This window comes from Sceloporus occidentalis, unplaced genomic scaffold (assembly GCF_023333645.1).
Source record: "Sceloporus occidentalis isolate IW3139 unplaced genomic scaffold, rSceOcc1.0.p SCAF_24, whole genome shotgun sequence".
NCBI classification, from domain to species: Eukaryota; Metazoa; Chordata; class Lepidosauria; order Squamata; family Phrynosomatidae; genus Sceloporus; species Sceloporus occidentalis.
In genome coordinates this window covers 1,590,979-1,602,390 of record NW_028317004.1, presented here as the reverse complement: position 1 = coordinate 1,602,390, position 11,412 = coordinate 1,590,979, and the positions used below count along the sequence as shown (strand labels likewise).

The following is an 11,412-nucleotide window of genomic DNA, read 5'->3' as shown; positions in this document are numbered from 1 at the left end:
ATTTAACTAACACACACACACACTCTCTCCCCCCCCTCTCACCCCTCTCTTCCCTCTCTCCCCTCTAAGCCCTCTCTTACCGGTGCTTCCAGCCGGGGCAGCAGGTTGACGTCGCCTTCCGCTGCAGCCGGAAGGAGGTGGAGTTGGCAGGGAGGGTTTGTATGCGTCCGTCGCGTATACTTTCCCCGGCTGTCAGAGATCAGAGTTCCCCGCACCGGTGCGGTTCCGGTGCGGGGAACTCTGATCTCTGACAGTCGGGGAAGGTCTACGCGACGGACGCAGACAACCCCCGCTGCTAGCCACACCTCCTTCTGGCTGCAGCGGACGTTGTCTACGCGAATCGCGTAGACGTCAACCCGCTGCCCCGGCAGTACAGCAGGAAGCACCGGTAAGTGTGTGTATGATGGGGGGGGTGGGGTGAAACAGGAGGATCCAGGTCCCCTGCAGCGGTGGGGGGATCTGGATCTTAGTCTCCTAATCAGACCTCTATTTGAGGTCTGATTAGAAGACGACCCCGATTAGAAGACGAGGGGTATTTTTCAGAGCATTTGCTCTGAAAAAAACCTCGTCTTATAATCGAGCAAATACGGTACTCTGAAACCCCTTTCCATTGTTGCCCATAGCAGAGTATCCTTTAATACTATGTTCTGCCTTTGACTTTGGGTTAAAATGCAATTACAGTCCCATCGATTCACCTCCTAGGTAAGTAATATAGCCGTAAAAAATAGAAAGGACTCGCCAAACTTGGGGTACTTTGATGTTGTGGTGGGTTAGGCATCTTATGGCCATATAGCGTGACAGAATCCCCAATATTTATGTTTTAGGTACCGTAGCTGTTTTTCAATGGTGTTCACTGGGTATGCACTAAATTCTTGCATTGTTTTGTGTACTTATTGGTCATTATTACTCTAGTAGCAACCCAGGAATCTGAATTTGTATGTCTTCTATACTTTTCAGGATGTGTGCTCCGCTATTTTTGTATATTTTTTCTGCCTTTGACTTATGCCTAAGGACTTATTTCATGTAAACGTTCATGCCTTGGTTTCATCTCTGATGCAGGAGATAATCACTTCTGTGGTTCGGTTTTATATCATTACTGGACAGTTCAGAATACAGCTTTTGCCACAGACCACATATTTCATCTCCATGGTAGTTGGCTTCATGGCTATTGTTATTTTATGGTGACAGTATATATTTATAGATCACTTTAGCTCTTTCTTTACATATGGGGAACTGCATAACAAAGGCTTGGGATTTCTAAAACTTGACAGCTTTACCAACAATTAATACATATTATTATACTTTGTACGTTTTAAGAAGCTAATATATTTTTAGATCACAGCATAACATTCACTCTGCAGTCTGTGATTCCAGTCTCTAACATATATGTTTTGTAGCTTTTCTCTTTCTATTGTGGTTAATCAAATGAAATGTCTCATAGGATACTGTGAATGCTAAAAATGTATGTGATCTAGAAGCATTAAAATATGGAGAAATACTAGAAAATGGGCACTTGTGGGTAGTATTTAATGTACTTGAAAATTGAAACCACTGTTCTTATACTCACTGTGCTTGCTATGATCTGAGTTATTAAAACCAGTTAAAGGCATCATCACCTCCAAAGAATGGAACAATGACACCTGACCCTGGGTCATATGGTTAAACTTGCAGTAATTTCCTAGGAAGCTCAATGATGGATGTGGTACGATGGTGATATTTATCATACAGACCTACAATACATGTTGGCCAGTTCTCCCCAACACAGTATTGCTCATCTTAATGGAATTTGTCTCACAGTGAGAATGCAGAATAATATTCCTCAGCATTGATGGTCAGTCACCCAAAATTCTAGTTGTATCCCATCCTAATTTGTAGAACTGCAAGTTTAAAATAATCAAAACAATGGTAACCTGAATTATTAAAATGTAAGCAATTCAGGGGACTATGCCCTATGTGTACACGCTGTAGCGTCTCACAGTTATTTGTTGTTCAACATTGCCTTTTATGTTATAGTTTTATCTAAAGCACCATCACAGAACTCGAAAGGAGATATCTTTTGAACAATGTGCACACACTTTTATGCACATGAACACTGATTCAGATTTACAAAGGACAAAACTCTTATCCTGACTGTTTGCTTTGCATATTTTGAATTTTTATTTAGAAAATAAAATGTATGCTTTCCATAAACGACACACATCCAACTGTTTCTGAGACACCCGCAGCAAGCGGTGGGAAGACTTGAAGAACTGAATAGAGCTTGTAAACAGCACAACATCCTTAAGAACATTTCACAAGTCATCTGGAACCTTCATATGGTGACATTGCAGGTGATTCTCTGGAAGGAGAGATGATGAATCACTGTTCAGTAGGTGTTTCTGGAAAAGAAGAGTTAATAAATTCTTTTGTCCCTCTGGCTGGTAAGGAACAAATCTCACCCTCCACATGTCTGGCATAGTTGGGATTAATTCTCATTTTCCTCTGGGGTGTTTCTTCCACTCACTCCATAAATTTCAGCCAGTGTTTTGAAGTGGGGGCCCCACTCCCACATATCCTCTGCTACGGTTTCTTCATCCCCTGCTCCCCCAGAACTGCTGGTCAGTGAGCTAAGTGACCCAGCAGAAGAGCCCCCTCCCTCAAACCCATACACCTGGATGGAATCATAAGGGGGGGCAGTAGGGTCTCTTTCTGCCTCTCGAATGCGAAATGCCAGGAATCGCTGCACATCAACTGGGACAGGTTGGGGAGATCGAGGTACCGCCTGGTGGGGAACCCGAGGGAGAACATCCATTCTAGGTGGGTGAAAGAACCCCCCTGTGAGGCCTGTCTGTGGAGGCTGCAAAGCAGACATGTCAAAAGCCTGTGTGTCCTGTTCTCCCCCCCCCTCATCGTCATAGGTTATAATATTCTCTCTCACATCCTCATCTTCACAAAGGGAGAGGGGAGAAGGCTTGTGCCTGCGCTGTAAAGAGAAAAGAGACACCAAGGCTGGAGGGGCAAAGGGAAGCAGTGGAATACAAATCAGGAAGTGAAATGAGAGAGAAAAAGAGAGATAACATTAGTCATCTAAAAGAACAATAAAAAATAAAACAACAAAAATAGATCACAGTGGGGCAAGGGCAGCAAAACTTTTAGTAAATGCTCTGTTTCTTATCTCCATTTATACCATTCCTCCATTTCTTATTTCTAAAATATTTAATGGTGAATACTTCAAGGGAAAGCATGGGAATATGAATATTGCTTTGGTCACCCCTACACCTGCCATGTAAAATGGGTACATTTGTTAACTGCCCAAACAGTGATCCATATTATCACCCTCCCCAGGTTCCGAGCTAAGAAGTCCATTTAATAAGCAGTTTGAACATTTTTGTTTGATCAGAGAATAAAACAAAAATCAGACAGATTCTGATCAGCATTATGTCAAATCACTCATGTTTCATTTATAACAACATTTTCTGACATATTGTTAGGCATTGATTCTAAGCACACAGACACATTATTAAAAAAATATCTCTATGTAGTAGTATTTTGTAAGCTGTTGTAATCTTTATAGATATCATGTCATTGATAGTAGAACAGTTATTAGCTTTATATATACTAGTAAGTAGTGGGAATACTATGCAATTAAAACAAAGAAATGTTGGCGACAGTGTAAGTGGCATGAGTAGGACTTGTAGTAGAGGAAGTGCTAAAATCAGGATACTACCACTTGATGGTGGAGGACCAGTGGTTGTATGTGAAATGCTATTGATGCTATGAGGATAGGTGCCAGCAGTAGAAATATTACCCAAAAGACTCAGTGCACAAGCCAGGATGGCCAGGAGAGCGGGAGTGCTGAGCCCAGCTGCCGATCCTGTGGTCATATGACAAGTCAGGACTGCGCCACCTGTCTCACAGTGACACAGAGAGACTGTTAATGTGTACGTGCTAGTAAGAGGTGGATCTCCTCCATCCTTAATCTCTATCGGCACCAAGAAGACATCTCTCTGGGATCTCCAGAAACGACTTTGTCTAACCAGGAGAGATGCACTGCCATCTGTCAGAGTAACACGGAGGAAATGAAAATTACTGGTAGTATTTACAGGATACAGAAGGAAAAAGAGCAACTAAAAAAGAGACTGTAATAACACAATAAATACAACCTTTGTTATCCCTAAGAGTGAAATTTCCATCAGAAAAAGCCCCAGGACTCTGAAAAGAGAAAAGACCACTCTCGCTGTCTGCATCTTTCACTCTGACTGTCTGGATGACCTTCAAAAACATAAGAGGACAAGAGAGATGTATGAGCGAAACAGGGATGTCAGCAAATGACGTAAGAGAGCAAATGTGTTCCATATAACATGAATTTAACTACATAATCAGGAAGGGAAAAAACAGGTGCACCACAAAATTCCCCCATTAACTAATAACAACACTGAGGGATATGGGGAACCACATAAGTGTGCTTAAACATGTCAGGGGAAGACACATCGGGAAATGAAGAATCATTAAGTTCAGATAACTTATTGTATGGAAGTGTTCACATATATATTGGTGAAAGTTATAAAATACTTTTCTATAAAAAATAAATTGCATGGGCATTGTTAGCAATAGTAAAGTCATATTTGTATTCAACTGGATGTTTGTGCCTTTTGAGATCCCCAGTATGTGAAATTCTTAATAAAAATATGAAGTATATGTTTTGTCTGTTTGTGGTATAGAATTATCCAAATGGAACGCTAACCAAAATCCTGAGAACCTGAAATAATTCCTCATTGTTAGGGAGCCTCATAAGGGGGAATATCGGAGATTTAGAATATATGATGTTAAACTAAAGTACTAATACCAAAATAGTTTTTATTCATTCGAGTATGCTAAGGTTATAGTAATGCAAAAAAAAAAATCCAATCCAATATGGGATGTACCGGGGATCTAGGAAACAAACACTGCATTACAGAGCACTTTGTACTGTAAGTATTTTCATATGCATAACTAAAAAATAAAAAACGAACTTACCTTCAGAAGAAGCTGTAGCTTCTCACCCCCTCTGTGGTTCAAGAATTCTCCACACTGATTCGCGGCATGAAGCAGCCAATCAGTGGTCGAAAGGTATTCCCACTGAAGCTTCTCACCCCCTCTGTGGTTCAAGAATTCTCCACACTGATTCGCGGCATGAAGCAGCCAATCAGTGGTCGAAAGTTATTCCTACTGAAATTAATGGTATTTTCTGTGCATCTGCCAGCAATGTTCACAGTACTGGTGGTAAGTATGTCACATGCCAGGAGATGTGTTCGGCTGAAGACATCTCCTGCACGGAAAATATCTTGGGGACAGGCAAATTCATATGAGGGGGGATTCTGCATTTGCAAGAGGAACACCGCGGAAATTGAAAAGGATCTCTCAGGTATCATATAACGGTTGATGTCCCTTGAACACTTGCTCTCACTGCATCAGCCATCTATAGCAATCTGGCTCAAGCTAAACAGAAATAACTATAAACTTGACATACTCATACCTTATACTTTAATCTAAAAGGATGTGATTCACACTGTTATCACCTATGTATCCTTTAAGATAAAACATATTCATATTCAGGTGTAAACTCCCTTAAAACTTGTTTTTTTGGACAATTCATCAAACAATCGCACTATGCCAGTTATTTACTCCAAAATTATGTACAATGAATTCATTGAGTGCTTAATATAGCTCTAATTACTAATTCATTATTTAAACTAAACATAATCTGATGCTAGAGCATGTGCAGGTTGTATTGACACTAACTTTAGTGTATATAATCTTATGAAACCACAGGCTCGGTTTAAACAAATGGTGGTATGTAACTGCTTACATTCATGTCAAAAAGTCTGATTGTTTCTCAGTAAAATAAATGTACTCAATGCACCTCCAATTCAACCCCTCCCCTTTCAATGTATTAAGATCATTCAGTTTGTGAACTGCAATCAAACATACTGTTAGTTGAATATTTAGGTAGCCATACCACCCACTAACTGTGACCATGATTGTTCTTTCAGAAGGAGGACATTAAAGAGCTTTGACATTTCTTCCCAGAAACATTCACACAAGAAATGGGACATTGGTTCAAGAAGATCTGTGCTTTTATCTCGAGAGATGTAGCTCATTCAGATTTTTAAATTAGATCTGACATACAGTTTATCATAAAAACAAAAGAGCAATGGTATTTCTCATGTTGATGGAAAAAGTCTAATTTCATTTTCAAAGCATTCAATATCTTGGCAGAAGATATAACTTTAAATTAAATTGCAGACTAATACTAACAGAATCATATTTATCTTTCTTTCATCCCATCTGTTGTGACAAAATAAAATATTAGAATAAATGAATTTTTTTCTGGAAATATAAAATTAAAATATGCTACATTAAACACATTTTCTCCTACTTTCAGATTTTTACAGATGTAAAACACTGTGATACAGTAATACCCACCAAACATTCTGAGCTCCTAGAAAAGAAGGACAGAGGGATTTGGGTTCCATAGATGAAAATGTGCAAGATTTTTTTGTTATGATTCTATCTTTATCATACCATTTAAAAAAAAAATTATTTATTCAGACTTATTTCTGGTATTATTTTACTATTCACTATTTAATTATAATAAAATATTATTATAATTAGCAATTCTATTGTTTAATTAAATTCATACCTGGGAGCTCTGGCTACCCGGAGCCTTCCCTTGTGGGACGCAGCCAGGACGCAGCCGGCAAACCCGGTATGGTTATAGTTCATGCCTCTAAGCTTGAGTTTGCCATACTTTGTTTAATACATGAAGCTTTGCTTCTTTTATATATGCAATACCGCTCACACTTAGAAATGTCCTTGTTTTTTAAAGAAAAGCAAATTTATCAGAAATACAGTGCAGACGTTGTTAATGTCGTAAATGGCTAATCGTAAATAGCTGGAAACTACTGATTTATAATGGAATTGGATGATATGTATATACTGTATTTGATCAATTATCAGACTTTTTTTCAGAGCAAATGCAGAAAAATATCCCTCGTCTTATATTCTTATATCCAAAATAGATCCAAAATAGAGGTCTGCCTACAAGACTAAGATCCAGATCCCCCGCAGCGCTGCAGGGGACCTGGATCCTTCTCTCTGGAAGCCTGTGGGCATCTTTGCGATGCACGCAGACAACCTCCGCTGCTGCCGGCACTTCCTCTGGGGCTTCCATGAGGGAGTGCCGGCATCACATGACCTTCCGGTGCTCCACCGTAGAAGCCCCATAGGAAGTGCCGGCAGCAGCAGAGGTTGTCTGTGCGCATCCCGCAGGATGCGCATAGACAACCTCCGCTGCTGTCGGCTCTTCCACCAGGGCTTCAATGACAGAGCACTGGCATGACATGACCTTCCGGTGCTCAGTCATAGAAGCCCCGACGGAAGTACCGGCCAGCCGCAGCGGAAGTTGTCTGCGTGCATCGCACAGACCTCCACCGGCTGCCCCACTAGACACCAGGGAGTCTGAAGCACGGGGCATAAGGGATGTACTGGTAAGTCGGGGGGGGTTAAGAGTGGCATGGTGGTATAATGGTTTCTGGTGGCAGAGTGGCATATAGGGGGCTAAAAGGCATATCAGAGAGGCAGAGTGGTATATATGGGGGTACAAAGCATTTCTGGGGGGCAGAGTGGCATATAAGGGGGTTTAAGGCATAGCTATGGGGCAGATGTGCATAACTGGGGCAGAGTGGCAAATAAAAGTAAATAAAAACAAAAAAAAAATCATTTTTCTCAATCATAGTTTCTATTAAATATGAAAAAATAGTTTACATGTGAATTACCGTATTTGCTCGATTATAAGACGACCCTAATTATAAGCCGACCCCCCCAAATCTGAATATTAATTTATGGAAAAAAGAAAAAGCTTGAATATAAGACGACCCTATAGGAAAAAAGTTTTACCAGTAAATGTTAATTCATGTAAGCTATGTGAACAATTGTTTGTTAATAAAAGCTACGATTGACAAAAATATTTTGTTTTTATTTCCTTTTTTTTCAGCCTGCCCCCTCAGTTATGCACATCTGCCACTCTGCCCCAGAAATGCCTTATACCCCCTATATGCCACTGTGCCCCATGATATGCATTTTAACCCTCTAACTGCCACTGTGCCCCATGATATGCCTTTTAACCCTCTAAATGCCACTGTGCCCCATGATACGCCTTTTAACCCTCTACATGCCACTGTGCCCCATGATATGCCTTTTGACCCCCTATGTGCCACTCTGCCTCCAGAAATGCCTTATACCCCCATATGCCACTCTGGCATTTAGGGGGTTAAAAGGCATATTATGGGGCAGAGTGGTATATAGGGAGGTATAGGGCATTTCAGGAGGCAGAGTGGCGTATAGAGGGTTAAAAGGCATTTCTGGAGGCAGAGGGGCATTAAGGGGGTTAAAAGGCATTTCACAGAGCACTCTGCCTCTAGAAATGCCTTATGCCCCCTGTTGAACACTCCCTCCCTCCTCCTAACTTACCGGTGCTTCTGCGTCCCCCGGTGCTTAGTCCGGGCAGCGTGTAGAGCTCTACACGATTCACGTAGACAACTTCTGCTGCAGCGGAAGTTGTCTACGCGAATCGCGTAGACCTCTACACGCTGCCCGGTCTAAGCACCGGGGACTCAGAAGCACCGGTAAGTTGAGAGGGGGGGGGCATAGCACAGGAGGATCCAGGTCCCTTGCATCGCTGCAGGGGACCTGGATCTTAGTCTCATAGTCAGACCTATTTGAGGTCTGATTATTAGACGAGGGGTATTTTTCAGAGCATTTGCATCTGGAAAAAACCTTGTCTTATAATCGAGCAAATACGGTAATATTTACTAGTAAAACTTTTTTCCTATAGGGTAGTCTTATGTTCGGGCCTTTTCTTTTTTCCTAAATTAATATTCAAATTGTGGGGGGTCGTCTTATAATTGAGCAAATATAGTATACATACTGTGTATAATTACATAAAAGATGTCTACATATCAAATAAATTGCCATATTGTCATGTCGGGAGATTGGCTCCTAAGCCTGAAAAAGGCAATCTTGCCAACATCCAGGACACCATCATGGGAACACACCCACAGTACGCAGGACAGTATGCTGAGACACTTGGGCTGGCTCTCACCTCCAGGGTATTAGTTTTGCTATGGAGACATCTTAGCAATGCAGCAATAAATCAATTAAAGAGACCTTCCCCAGGTTTGAGATAAATACTCTAATGTATATATATATATATATATATATAATACAAAAAGTCTACACACCCCTGTTAAAATGCCAGGTTCTTGTGATGTTAAAGAATGAGACAAAGATAAATCATGTCAGAACTTTTTCCACTGTGACCTCTAACGTGATTAATTCAATTGCAAAACAAGCTGAAATCTTTGAGGGGGAAAAAATAAAAAAAGTACCTCACAATAACCTGGTTGCATAAGTGTGCACATCCTCTTATAACTGGGGCTGCGGCTGTGTTCAGAATTAACCAATTACATTCAAACTCATGTTAAATAGAAGTCATTACACCCCTGCCATCATTTAAAGTGACTCTTATTAATCACAAATAAAGTTCAGCTGTTCTAGTAGGATTTACCTGACATTTGCTTAGTTGCATCTCAAAGCAAAAGCCTTGGTCCACAGAGAGCTTCCAAAGCATCAGAGGAATGAGTCAGAAGAAGGGTACAAACGAATTTCCAAAGCATTAGATATACCATGGAACACAGTGAAGACAATATGGCACAACAGAGACATTACCAAGAACTGGACGTCCCTCCAAAATTGATAAAAAGATGAGAAGAAAACTGTTCAGGGAGGCTTACAAGAGGCCTACTGCAACATTAAAGGAACTGCAGGAATTTCTGGCAAGTACTGGCTGTGTGCCAACAATCTCCCTTATTCTTCATATGAATGGGCTATGAGGTAGGGTGGCAAGACAGAAACCTTTTCTTACGAAGAAAAACATCCAAGCCTGGCTGAAGTTTGCTAAAACAAATGTGTTATGGTCTGATGAAACCAAGGTTGAACTTTTTGGCCCTAATTCCAAAAGGTATGTTTGGCGCAAAAACAACACTGCACATCACCCAAAGAACACCATACCCACAGTGAATCATAGTGGTGGCAGCATCATGCTTTGGGCTGTTTTTCTTCAGCTGGAACTGGGCCTTAGTTAGGGTGGAGGGAATTATGAACAGTTCCAAATACCAGGCAATTTTGGCACAAAACCTCCAGGCGTCCGTTAGGAAACTGAAGATGAAGAGGATGTTCACCTTTCAGCACGTCAACGACCAAAAGCACACATCCAAATCCACAAAAACATGGCTTCACCAGAAGAAGATTAACGTTTTGGAATGGCCCAGCCAGAGCCCAGACCTGAATCCAATTGAACATCTGTGGGGTGATCTGAAGAGGGCTGTTTTAGGAGATGTCCTCACAATCTGACAGATTTGGAGCGCTTTTGCAAAGAAGAGTGGGCATATATTGCCACGTCAAGATGTGCCATGCTAATAGACTCCTACCCAAGACAGATTGCTGTAATAAAATCAAAAGGTGCTTCAACAAAGTTTTAGTTTAAGGATGTGCACACTTATGCAACCAGGTTATTTTTTTTAAAAAACCCCCCACAAAGATTTCAGTTTGTTTTGCAATTGAATGGTTCACTTTATAGGTCACATTAAAGGTGGGAAAAGTTCTAACATGATCTACCTGGCATTTTAACAGGGGTGTGTAGACTTTTTATATTCACTGTATAGCCACACCTCTTTTCCTTGCTTAGTTATTAAGCTACCTTCAGTGTACCTGTTGTTATATTAATACTTTGTGCTTTGACCTCCAACTGCTTGGAACAGTGTCTCTGTTTGCACAAATTTGCGGCTATCTCTCCTGCTCCAGGATTCCGACGTTACACATATAAATTCATTTCCCAAAAAAATAACATGATGTTCAGAAAACATCCACTGGTTTAATTAAAAAAAATATTTGGCCGCTTTAATAATGGTTTCATACCAAATAAACCTTATTTTGATCTATCTTTCAAATTTTGTTATCAAAAGATTCACACTGAAAAAGATAAAGAGCTTTATGCCATTTCAACCAAAATTAAATTCAGCGGTGTCTAAGAAAAGTAACTTTTCCGTTACAAAAATCTCACTTTTGCAATCTGATAAAAGTACCCAGCAACCCTTTTCTGGATACATCCGATCCTGAACCCCTTCCCAATGAGACAGCAGAATGACATTTAGTAATATAAATTGGCATGCAAATTAGCACAAGTGAGTCCTGCCTTTAAAACTATTTTGTACCATAATAAAACCATGGGTGGTACACACTGAATCACAGAATTTGAATTAAAAGAACATCGTAGAAAGAAATAAATCTGAAAAACATGAATAAAAAGCTTCACAGTATGAAGTAATTTCAACT

The 11,412-nt window shown here is 40.5% G+C and overlaps 1 protein-coding gene across 1 annotated transcript in view; it reads right to left on the bottom strand.

Annotated features, from left to right (window-relative positions):
* Positions 1-2,464: 2,464 nt before the first annotated feature.
* The window catches only part of LOC149300467 (cadherin-24-like), a 35,687-nt gene continuing 26,739 nt past the window's right edge, over positions 2,465-11,412 (bottom strand). Inside the window, exons 9-11 of the mRNA XM_089484986.1 lie at positions 4,143-4,251; positions 3,788-4,036; positions 2,465-2,988 (exon numbers count right to left, since the gene is read on the bottom strand). Coding sequence (XP_089341112.1) covers positions 2,465-2,988; positions 3,788-4,036; positions 4,143-4,251 — 882 coding nt within the window. The remainder of the gene's footprint in view (positions 2,989-3,787; positions 4,037-4,142; positions 4,252-11,412) is intronic.